Source organism: Tamandua tetradactyla, chromosome 2, assembly GCF_023851605.1.
Source record: "Tamandua tetradactyla isolate mTamTet1 chromosome 2, mTamTet1.pri, whole genome shotgun sequence".
Lineage (NCBI taxonomy): Eukaryota > Metazoa > Chordata > Mammalia > Pilosa > Myrmecophagidae > Tamandua > Tamandua tetradactyla.
The window spans coordinates 131,281,552-131,294,226 of NC_135328.1; the positions used below are offsets into that span (position 1 = coordinate 131,281,552).

The 12,675-nt window shown below is 39.0% G+C and overlaps 1 protein-coding gene across 1 annotated transcript in view; it reads right to left on the bottom strand.

Annotated features, from left to right (window-relative positions):
• The window catches only part of RABL6 (RAB, member RAS oncogene family like 6), a 53,655-nt gene extending 41,014 nt beyond the window's left edge, over positions 1–12,641 (bottom strand). The window contains exon 1 of the mRNA XM_077149001.1: positions 12,442–12,641. Coding sequence (XP_077005116.1) covers positions 12,442–12,571 — 130 coding nt within the window. The 5' untranslated portion in view covers positions 12,572–12,641. The remainder of the gene's footprint in view (positions 1–12,441) is intronic.
• Positions 12,642–12,675: the final 34 nt, after the last annotated feature.

A 12,675-nucleotide genomic window follows, 5' to 3' on the forward strand; every position in this document is an offset into this window, starting at 1 on the left:
AAACAGAAAAAAAAAATTCATACATACCATACCCCTTACTCCTCCCTTTCATTGATCACTAGCATTTCAACCTACTAAATTTATTTTAACATTTGTTCCCCCTATTATTTATTTTTAATCTGTATGTTTTACCCATCTGTTGAAAGGTAGATAAAAGGAGCATCAGACACAAGGTTTTCAGTCACACAGTCACATTGCGAAAGCTATGTCATTATACAATCATCTTCAAGAAACATGGCTACTGGAACACAGCTCTATATTTTCAGGAAGTTCCCTCCAGCCTCTCCATTACACCTTACCTAAAAAGGTAATATCTATTTAATGCATAAGAATGCCCTCCAGGATAACCTCTCGACTCTGTTTGGCCTCTCTCAGCCATTGACACTTTATTTCATCTCATTTTGCTCTTCCCCCTTTTGGTCAAGAAGATTTTCTCAACCCCTGGATGCTGAGTCCCAGCTCAGATTTCTGTCCCATGTTGCCAGGAAGGTCCACACCCCTGGGAGTTATGTAATACGCAGAAACGGGGAGGGTGGTGAGTTTGCTTGCTGTGTTGGCTGAGAGAGGCCACATCTGAGTAACAAAAGAGGCTCTCTTGGGGGTAACTGTTAGGCCTAATTTTAAGTAGGCTTAGCCTATCCTTTGCGGGCTGACCTGCTTTTTAAATTCACGCAGATTACACATTACTCTAATTTTGTACTTATTACATGTTTAAACTAATACTGACCAATATATTTGCTCATTATTCCTTCTTGCATTTTATACCTTCCTTGGGATGCTTTCATTTATTTGGATCTTTTGATTATAAACTTTTATTCTTTATCTGAAAACACTTCAATTCTCAACAGCCCTAATTCTAGATCAACAGCTTTTCTAAAGTTTTTATTGTTGTCAAAATTTCTAAGTGTAACTTACTCAAATGGATCTACAAGTTTTGTCAAATAAAACAAGTCCTTTGTGACCCTGACTTTATTTCAATTCCTTACCCTACTGTCACTTATTTTATCATGTTGGTACTTGTTTCCATATCTCTAAATAAAATTCTTATCTTGTTTCTTCTACATTTTCCGATTTTAGGCATCATCTGTGGCCTCCCTTCTGAGCAAGCTGGACACTGAGTTCTCTCATCTTTGGGGCTGTCTGCACACACCCACTCTTTCCTATACCCCCTCTACCAGTAGATTCATATTGTAATTAGGGTGAGATCATTAAACTAGAGGACTGTCCAATATCCAAACCATAGATGCTTTAGAAAGAAAGAACAGAAAAAAATAGAACAGAAAAAATGACAATGGAAATTCAAGAAAAAAAAATTCCAGAATGAAAGGATGTGCACTTTTAGTCTGAAAGGGCTCATCTAAAATGCTGATAGAGCTTAAAGCTTTCTGTTGAATTTGTATTACCTAGGAAAAAGACATTAACCATGCCTGTTATATACCACCATACATTTTTATGATTTTGTAATGCTATTCACCACTAAGCTCTGTTGTAATCTTTGACTATTCTTCCTTTCCTACACAATTTTTAAATTTTCCTATAGATAATAAATGTTTTCATTTATCATTAATTCAACCCCAACTCTTTGCTAATAGTCTAAATCTCCTCTTCATATTGTTAAGAAGTATCTGTTTTTCTATCAATTCAACTTTTTTTAAGAGGCGTCTTCTGGAGCCTTCTGCCCTTGCAATGTGGCCCACACCCTCTCTGCCAGGCACACCACTGGGATCTTGGGGTCTCCCCCTCGTCATCCGTTTGAGGGTCTCTTCACACTTTCCTAATGCTGCACCCAACAGCTAATCCTTTCTAGATTTTTTTCTCGGCATTTCATCAAGCAAATCCTTTACGACCTTCCTACAAAGGGGAAAACTGAAGTAAAAATTTTTGAGACTTTGCATGTTTGAAATACCTGACTGAGGGTTTGACTGGATCTGGCCTTCAGGCAGGAAATAATTGTGAAGTTACCACATTTTTGTTTGTAGCACACAGCTGAGAAGTGGCTGCTACCCAGAAGCCACATTTACCTATCTGGTGCTATGACTTTCCATGTTCTAAGTCCCCTAATGAGCCCTTTCAGACTAGAAGGCCACATCCTTTTATTCTGGAATTTTTTTTTCTTGACTTTCCATTGCCATTTTTTCTGTTCTTTCTTTCTAGAGCATCTATGGTTTGGATATCAGACAGTCCTCTAATATAATTTTTTTTCTATCACTTTTCCACCTGTCATTTTGCTTTACTACCTGCAATTTTCCTTCAATTTTATGTTCCTACTCTTCTTTTGAATTCTTATTTATTTTCATTTCTTAATTTCTAAGAAGTTTTTTTTTAAATTCTCAGAATATTAGTTTTTACAGTACCATATTATTTTTTCATCTTTCTAGCTTCTTAGTTTTTCCTTCAGTTTTGAGTGGCAGGTTCTTTTCTGAATCTACCTGGTCTTTTCTTATAGCTTCTAGGTTCTATCTTATATTGTCAAACCTCTTTCATTTCTTTAAACATATTAAACACTGTGGCTTTATGCTCTGTGAATGACAGTCCAAAATCTGAAGTCTTTATAGATTAGATCTACAAAGTCAGAGTCAGATATTTGTTGTATCCACTGGCTCCCTCATGGTGGCCTGCTTCCTGTGTATATTCTGACTTTTTACTGGCAGGCAGCTCATGTTTCTTAGAACTTTATCCATGAGAACTCTTCTGTGACATTCGGCACAGCATATCTGTATTTGCTAATGCCCATTGCTGAGAACACTATCAACCTGGGAACTCTTTAAATAAATTCTCCATTTGAGATTTCTTGGACCATGTGCTAGTGTGAAGCTATTAAGTGTCCCAGAAAAGCCATATTTTAATCCTCTTCCAATCTTGTAGGGACAGCCATTTCTTTCAATCCTAATGCAAGACTGTAGGGTAGAAGCTTTGATTAGATTATATCCACAGATACGACACACCCAATTTTGGGTGTGATCTTTTGATTAGACAAAGATCTGAGTCCATCCATTCCAGGTGGGTTTTGATTAGTTTACTAGAGTCTTTAAAAGGAGAAACATTTTGGAGAAACCTCAGAGATGCTCAGAGCCAATGTAGTTGTTTGGAGATGGAGACAGAAATAGCCTGGGTGCTAAGCAAGGACTCATGGAAAGAGCCAGAACCCGAAGAGAAGAAACCTCCGGTTCCAGCAGATACTAAGCTAAGAGATGAAACCCAGAGTTCTGTCCTGGAGCAGCTAAGTGAAGGCCCATAGACACTGGCATGAGAAAACACTAGCATCAGAAGCTGGGAGAACAGAACTGGGCCAGCAGCTTACATGCCTTCCCAGGTCACCCTTCCTTGAGCCAAGGTATCTTTCTCTAGATGCCTTAGTTAGGACATATTTATGGCCTTAGAACTGTAAACTTGTAACTTATTAAATTTCTCATTTAAAAGCCTTTCTATTCCTGGTATACTGCATTCTGGCAGCTTAACAAATGAATACAGACCACATAGATGATCCTGAGGACAAACCCACTTACAAGTCAGTTTTTACTTAAAAATACTAGGGGAAAAAAAAAATACTAGGAGAGATTTCCCTCCTTCTTCCAGCACTGAGTTCAAGACAGGCAAGTATAGTTTCTGTCTCCTGCATGGTGGATTTATTTCTGGTTTACTCTTATGTTGAGGGCATTACAAGTCTTCCCAGCTATACACAGGGATCTCTTATTAGACAACACCCCTGTCCCCCACTTCTTAACTGGGCTCTAGGTTTTCGTCCTGTCCCATCCCCACCAACACCAAAGCCATCCAAATGGAAGCTCATGCTCTTTAGGGATTGGCAGATACACTCAGGGGGAAAGGCGGCTTTGGAGACTGTGACTCCCAGTTTTTTGACTTCCACTTTGTTTTTGGCCCCAGTGGTTTTCTTACTCTCATGCTAGCTCAGCCGTGCATTTCTTCTTCCCACCACGTTGAGCTCTTTGAGAAATTTCAAAATGTACAGAAAACACACAAGAGTAGTAAAGCAAATGGTTGCATACCCTTCACTCAAATTTACTAATTGAGTGATGAACTGATATTTTCCTAAATGGTTTATTTATCTTCTTTAGTCATTTTTGGAGGAAGAGCTTTTGCAGGTTCTCTACTTTATCATACTGCCCAAACCAGAAGCTGACTGCTATTATTAAAAAGCCATTTTTGGCCCACCATTCTGTTTCTTACACATAAAAGTATTGTGATATAAGGGAAAATGCATATTTCTGGTTTTGTTAATTTTATCCTAAAGAGAAGCTTACATTTACCCCCTCCCCTAAACACTTTTATTTTCTTTATCTCATTGTGTTGGCTAAGGCTTCAGTATACTGATGAAAAGCTCAATAAAAGCGGGGAATCCTTTTCTTGTTTTATATTTTAAAAGGAATGCTTCTTATTTTTCACTATTGGTTCATAAATTCCCTTCTACTTCTAGTTTGCTGGTTTTGTTTTTGTTTTTTAAAATCATTAATGAGTGTTGAATTATGCCACATTTGTTTTATGCACCCATTGAACTGATAGTAAGAATTTTTTCTCCTTTACCTCTTGGTAAATCACATAAATATACTTTCTGTTAAATAATCTTTCCTGGGATAATCCTACGGTCCCAATATAATTTGTTATTCTCATTTGTGTTAATATTTTAATAAACTGCTAGATTCAATTTCCCAATCTTTTATCAGGTTTTTACATCATGCTCACAGATGAGACTGAACTGTGCCTTCCCTTTCTTATACTGTCCTTCTGTTTTGAGATCAAGGTTTCCTAATCTCACAGTGCAAATTGGGCAGTTTCATGCCTTTTGTATTATCTATATCAATTTGATACTCCGTTCTCTGAATGACAACAGAGAAATCACCTGAGATCTATTTTTGAGTCAATTTTAGCAAGTCTTATTTTTCTAGGACACTGTCCGTTCTAAGTTTATAATTTATTGGCATAAAGTTATTTATAACATTTTTCTTTGGTTTTAATGTTTTTTTTAATTGTGAAATATAACATATATACAAAAAAAGGAATAAATTTCCAACTATATTTTAGCAAATAGTTATAGAACAGATTTTAAAGTTTGGTATGGGTTTCAGTTCCATGATTTTTTTTTTCTTCTAGCTGTTCCAAGACACTGGAGACCAAAAGAAATATCAATATAATGCTTTAGCAGTCATACTCATTTGTTAAATCCTATCTTCTCTGTTACATTTCTCCTTCTCTTTAAATAACATATATACCTAAATGCAATAAATTTCAAAGTACATCACAACAATAAGTTGTAGAACAGATTCACAGTTTGGTATGGGTTACAATTCCACAATTTTAGCTTTTTATTTCTAGCTACTCTAAGGTACTGGGAGCCAAAAGAAATATCAGTATGATGATTCGGCATTCATAATCATTTGTTAAACCCTACTTTTCTGTATAACTCCACCATCACCTTTGACCTTTCTCCCACTCTTTAGGGGTATTTGGGCTATGCCCATTCTAACTTTTTCACGTTGGAAGGAGGTGTCAAAAATACAGGATAGGGTGATGGAACTAGTTGATATTATTCATAACAGTTTAATATTAAAAATCCTATATGTATTATGTATTCTCTATCACGCATATTTATTTATTTATTTTTTCCTCCCTGGTTTGTCTCCTTTATCAGTCATTTACACACACATACCCCATATGTTTTGTTGAACACAAATGATTCTTTTCTTAATCTTCTGCTTTTTTCTGCTATTAGCTTCCTTCATGTTTCTTGTTTATTCTATTGCTCTTTTACTAAGGTTTTAAGTTGTATTCTTGGGACAATTGTTTCCAGATTTCTTTTTTCCTTATATACACATGTAAAGCAATAGCTTGTCTTCACGTGTGACTCCCACAAGCTTTAGTATGTTGTGTTTTCAGTTATCACTGAATTACAAATACTTTACAGTTTCCATGTGATTTCTTCATTAATCCATATATTGTTTGGAAGTGTTTTTAAGTTTCAAAAAGAAAGTTGTTACTTTTTTGTTATTCATGTCCAATTTTACTCCACTGTGGCCACTGAACAAGGTCTTACATAATATATATACTTAGGTGTTGGTTGAGATTGTCAATTTCTATGTATGTTCCTTGATTTGAAAGGGGTTAGATGCAGGTGATTTGTTAATTTGTAATAACCCTTTTATTCCTAATCACTCCTTTTACTTGAAGTATTCTTTGTCTTGATATTACTACAGTTATAAAAGCTTTTTTATGGCTAATATTTAACTAATACCCTCTTTCTTTACTTTCCATCTTCTCTGCCATTATGTTTTGGAAATGTCTCATACACTGTATAACCAAATTTTAAAAAAAATCAACTTTAAGATTCTCTCTCCTTTAACTGGTGAGTTTTGCTTGTGATTTATTGTGATTGTTGATATTGGCAGAATTATTTCTACACCTTCATCTTATAATTTTTAGTTATTATTGTTTCTTCCACCCTCCAATTTCTCTACATTTTATTAAGCTGGGTAATGATAGTTTATTCCTCCCTTTGCCCAGTATTTATTTGGAAGATTTGCAACCTACATCTATTCTTTGAATAGTTACCTTTAAATTTTTAACATTTATATTTGCCTTAATAAGGTCAAGTTAATACATTTCTCTATCCTCTCTTAAATAACCTAAGGAGTTTAGGATGCTCTAACTCTGATGGCTCCATTTGAGGTATGTGCTAATTTCTGGTATTTCAGTCTCTCCTTTTATACTCTTCTGGTAATCATCACAGTGACACATATACTAATGTTTATTTAGACCTCACCACATATTTACTATTTCTCTGCTCAGCTTTACTTTTTGAATCTTCTGAGGTTAATTTCTACCTTATTAAGCATATTCTTCAATATTGATTTCAGCAAAAATTTTTGAAGTGTAAATCTCTAACTGGAAATACTCTTGAATAACAGCTTAATTAGGACAGGTTTCTAGGCTGACGAGAATTTCCCTATGGTCACTCTTGCTGCTATATGTTCTGCTGTTCATGTACCAGTTTCCCTTTAGGGCACTTTGTTTTGCCCTAGTCGCTCTTAAGATTTTTCTTCTTGATTCTGACTTTTTGAACATATACAATGATGTGTCTACCCGTGGATTAAAAAAATAAAAAACCCTGAAGTTGGACTTCATGGAATTTCACATATTTCATGAATTCTGGAAAATCCTCAGTGCTCGTATCTTCAAATACTGCCTCTTCTCTATTTTCACTATTTTTTCCTTCTGAAGCTTGTATCAGATGTGTGCTGGATGTCCTAATTCTACTCCCCATGTCCCTTCTTTTGCACCTGCCATCTCTATACCACACTGGGTCCTTTTCCGTGTCTCTCTTTGTTTTAGTTTACTGGCTGCCAGAATACAATATACCAAAAGAAAATGGAATAGCTTTTAAAAAGGGGAATTTAATAAGTTGCTAGTTTACAGTTCTAAGGCCAAGAAAATGTCCCAATTAAAACAAGTCTATAGAAATGTCCAATCTAAGGCATCCAGGGGAAGATACCTTGGTTCAAGAAGGCCAGTGAAGTTCAGGGTTTCTCTCTCATCTGGAAGGGCACATGGTGAACACAGTGTCATCTGCTAGCTTCTCCTCCTGGCTTCTTGTTTCATGAAGCTCCCCGGGAGACATTTTTCTTCCTCATCTCCAACAGTCCCTGGCTGGTGAACTCTGCTTCTCGCAGAGATGTCATTCTGCTCTCCTCTCTTTCTCCAAAATCTTTTCTCTTTTATAGGATTCCAGTAAACTAACCAAGACCGACCCAAATGGGTGGAGATATGTCATCACCTAATCCAGTTTAACAACTACTCTTGATTAAATTACATCTCGGAGGGGTGATCTAATTACAGCTTCAAACATGCAATACTAAATAGGGATTAGAAAAAACGGCTGCCTTTACGAAATGGGATTAGGCTTTTCTAGGGTACACACATCATTTCAAACCAGCACACTCTTCCAAGGTACAATTCTCCCTTCAGTTGGGTTATTGTGCTGCTTCTCCTATCTATGGACTTTGTAATTTTAATGACCTGTTTCATTTCCAGAAGTTCACTTAGGTTCTTTTTCAAATATGACTTGCTTGTTCATAGTCTTGGATACAGTGTTAGGCTTTTTTCCCTCTCTTTCTTTTGTTATCATTTTAAAAAATATTTGTGTTCTAGTCTCTGATTTTAGATTAAAAAATTTAACTTTCTTCCCCCTGAACTAAAATTTAGTCCCTTTAAAAGTTAATTAAAGGGTGGGCCACGGTGGTTCAGCAGGCAGAGTTCTTGCCTGCCATGCCAGAAACCTGGGTTCGATTCCTGGTGTCTGCCCATTTTTTTTAAAAAAAGGATAAAGTTAATTAGAATCTGTAATGTCAAAAATAAAATAAAATAAAATAAAATATGGTTTCATCAGTTAAAAGAAGTAAAAAAAAAAAAAGCCAGAAAGATTCATCTCCGAACCTTAGAATTTGGTTCAAATAAGCTGAATGAACAATTTACTTTAATTAAGATTTGCCCAAGGAGTTAAGAGAATTCTTTTGCTCAAGGAGTTGCTATTTTACTAAGTATGGTTATTAACTCTATCTCTACTCTAAGTTTTCCTTTTAAGTAAAGGTACAATGCAGAAAACACACGGCCCTACTAAAGTACCCATGCCCCATTTTCACCCTTTGAAGGAATATTAAATCATTTATATTTCCAAAAGTTTCCTGCGGAATATATAAGAATTTTCCTGTACTTTCACACCAAAAAAGTACACAATTTATCTCAGATGCAAATATGTGATGATCTCTGCAGGAGACCATTTAAATACTATGTCCTTCCACTGAACCACCATCTTTTGCAAGGATGGGTACATGGTCATCCCATCTGTGGATGACCACTGGTCTCCCTGCTCCTGGAAGCCCATTCTAAACACAGCAGTCAGCATTAGCCAGACCATGCCACTGTTTGCTCAGAGCCCTTCAGAAGGTTCCCATATCACTAAGAGAAAAAGTCAAAGCTCTTACAATGGCCTCACCTATGACTGCCTCCTGTGCCTCTCTCCTTACCTCCCTCTGCCCTAGATACACTTTCACCTGAAACCTAACCTGCTCTTGCCGGTATGTCCTTCCCATCTCCGCTGTGACCTTCTTACTGAGGCCTGCTCTGACCCTTTATTTAAAATTGCAATCCCACCTCCACCATCCCAAGGTAAGCAAGTCCACTTACCTTGCTCTGATTTCCATAGCACTTAATACTTCATACGGACTGTAAAATTTACTTATTTTCTGTTTACTGCTTATTGTCTGTTTTCCACCCCAAAGAATGTAAGCTCCACAAGGGAAGAGATTTTTGGCTACTTTTTTCCACTCGTAAACACTCAACTATTTGATGAATGAATAAACATAGAAAAAGAAAACCCTTAAAGAAAGACATGGCATAGTGCTGCCAGTGAAGGCATGGGCATTTGCAAATTGGCCCACTGGGGCAGGTCAGAAAATCTGCTAAATACAGCTGCTTATTTCCTAAAGGAAAAGCCATTTTACCCTGAAATCAACCTTTCAAAAAGTTTCTCGGTGAGGAAGTGTTTAACTCCTGCTTTCAAATTGTTAACACTGAACTCTAACTGGAAAGGATTCTGGCTGTCCGGGTGTCCCGAGTGCCATTGCTACCTAGTATTCCATAATAACAGTTTCTCATTTGGAAGTTGTTCTCCCTCAGAAATTCTCCACCAAACACAGCTGATAAACTGTAAAACTGCAATAGAAAGGGACAGACCAACTCAGCTAACATTTTTCTTCAGTTTATGTGCAAATTATTTCCAAATTGAGAACATGCTCCTATGTCTCAAACAGGTTTTGATTCTAAATTTCATTTGTGTGCCTGGACTCTATGCACTTGTAAAAGGAATCACTCCTCATTCTCACGTAAATTGCAAGAAAATGACTTACCTACCCAGAATCATATTTTATATGAGACAAACAACTAATTCCTTTGGAAATCATCAGCAGTTAATGGCAACTCTTACCTCTATAATTAACATATTGCTGGGTTGTTCCCCTAAGTAAGATATTTGGGAAAATAAATGCTAGAAACTTTCCCTTCTACTAATAAAGAAAATAAAGTTTCAAAACTGTATATTACTCAGTATTGGGGCAACCTCCCGCTAAAATGTATTTTAGGTGTTGTGCCAGTTTGAATCTGTGGCAAACCCCAGAAAAGCCATGTCCTTTAATCCTCATTCAATATTGCTGGCTGGGAGCTTTTGGATTGTTCCCATGGAGATGTGACCCCACCCATTCCAGGTGGGTCTTGATTAGCTTGCTGGAATCCTTTAAAACAGGAAACACTTTGGAGAGAGAGCCAGAGAGCCAGAGAGCCAGAGAGCCACAGAACCACAAGAGCCCAGGTAGCCAGAGACCTTTGGAGATGAAGGAAAATGTCCCTGGGGGAGCTTCATGAAACAAGAAGCCTGGAGAGAAAGCTAGCAGAGGAAGCCATGTTTACCATGTGCTTTTCCAGTTTACAGAGAAACCCTGAACATCTTCGGCCTTCATGAACCAAGGTACCTTTACCTGGATACCTTAGATTGGACATTTCTATATCCTTGCTTTAATTTGGACCTTTTCACAGCTTTAGAACTGTAAACTTGCAATGTAATAAATTCCCATTTTAAAAGTCGTTCTGCTTCTGGTATATCACATCCCAGCAGCTAGCAAACCAGAACAGGTACAAGTCCAAATTTCTCCCAATCACCACCTTTCATTCGGTACTAGGAGATCATAACCCATCCCCAACCACTCAGGATCTGGCCCTTTCTTCTGGGATACCACTGCCCTTTTTGGCCCCAGCCCACCCAAGGCCAGTGGTTATAACCACCCTGGAGTACTCCCCTGAAGGTGAGGTCCAGTTTCTAAGACTGAGATTTAAAGTTACACTAAAAGGAATAAAATTAAATAAGGGAACCAACGTGGATTCCAAAGATTTGTGTAAAAGAGCACTTCGACTTAGAAATCTATACTAAACACTGTACAACACAGCTAAAAGAAGCCCTATTAAATCTGGATGAAAGCCTTTCTAATCAGTTTCTAAATATCCTACATTATCACTAAAATACATCATTGTGGAAACTAGAATACTCCCCTTAAAGTGAGCAAATAGGGAAAAGTCTAAAATCACGTACCAACATAAGAAAAATACTTGAGTGGGAAACGTTTTCAAAGCAGAGAACAGCATAAAAGCCTTTAATCCTGCTACAGAAGGGCAAGCCAAATGGAAAAACTCGAGAGGTCAAAGGAAGGGTCGTGTCTGGGAGCTATGCGATTTACATAATTTATAACAGAGAGATGGAAACAACCTCCTCCTCAGTGCAGCTGTAAACTCCTCTTCCACAAAGGGGAAGAGATGTCTCCTATAATAACAAGTCTCTACGCCTTCTGGAGCTTTTCTAAATATATTCTTACAAATGCTTCTTTTAAAAAGGGCTAAAACGTGTGGCGTAGCTGATAATCTGTCTTCAAATTGAATACGAAGTCAACAAAGAAACATCCCATAGCTCAAATTCCACAGTCAGCGGGTCTTCAGAGCATACCTTCCAGATTATCACGCGGTTCACTGACTGAGAACTCCGTTACCTTATCAGTAGAGAGACCGCCAAGTGTCACCGACTGTAGAGCTATTCTCTTGCATTAAGTAGTAATCCCTCTTAGGGTAGCCAGGCCCCCATAGAATCACCACCAGGCAGCTTCCGCCGTTACTGAAACCTCCTTCAACGAATTTTACTGTTTAAAACTAAACCAGATTTCCTACCACGCAAGCATTTCTCAGGAAAGACCCACACTTCAGAGAAGTGTGCTGGGAAAAGAGAGTCGCCTACCCTGCTGGGTCCCTCGGTCCTCTAGGACTCCCGTTTCCGGCGTGGTCCCACTTGCCGTCCCTAAGATACGAGTTCATTCCTGAAGCGCACTTAGAAAGTTACCTAGCACAGGTAAAAGATCAGTAAACCTTCAAAACAAACAAGAGTGGCCAACAATCTCGCTGCAAATCGCCCCGGCACCATCCAGCCTCCTCCATTACCTGCCCTCGCGGGGCATGAACGACAGCGTCCCTATACTTCCTTCCACGTTTTCCGCAAAGTGTAAGTCACCGCGATTCCTGGCTCTTCCTGCTGGCTTCACGGGACACAGCGCAACTCCTTCGCTCAACAACACTTGCTACGATTATATATGTATATATGCATATATTTTGATAACTTTTGAGCGCTCCTCGGGCACCTGCAAAACGGCACCTACAAAGCAGATGGGTCAGAAGGCCGGCTGTCGGGAAGCTTCAACGGCTCACGCCGGGGCAGCTGCCGTGTGCTCACCCTGCCCCTCCGACACCGCCGCCGTTTTCTGAAAGCTCGCCTTGGGCGCCGTGGGCAGCCGGAGCCGGCCGGGCACGGGTGGGGGGTCAGGACCCGGGCCCCGCACTCACTGTTGTACTGCACCCCCTTGGCGAAGCGCCGCTGCAGTGCCTGGTTCATGGACTGCAGCCCGGCGGGGATGTTTTTGTCTCGGACCGGAGCCTGCTCCGACCCCACCAGCTTCTTCAGGGCGGAAAACATCTTCCCGCTGGGAAGTCCGAGCCGGGCCTCGGCCGGAGAGCTCAGCGGCGGCGGCGGCGGCGACGGCGGGGCGGCGGGGCGCGCACCATGTCCCGCGGCCCGTG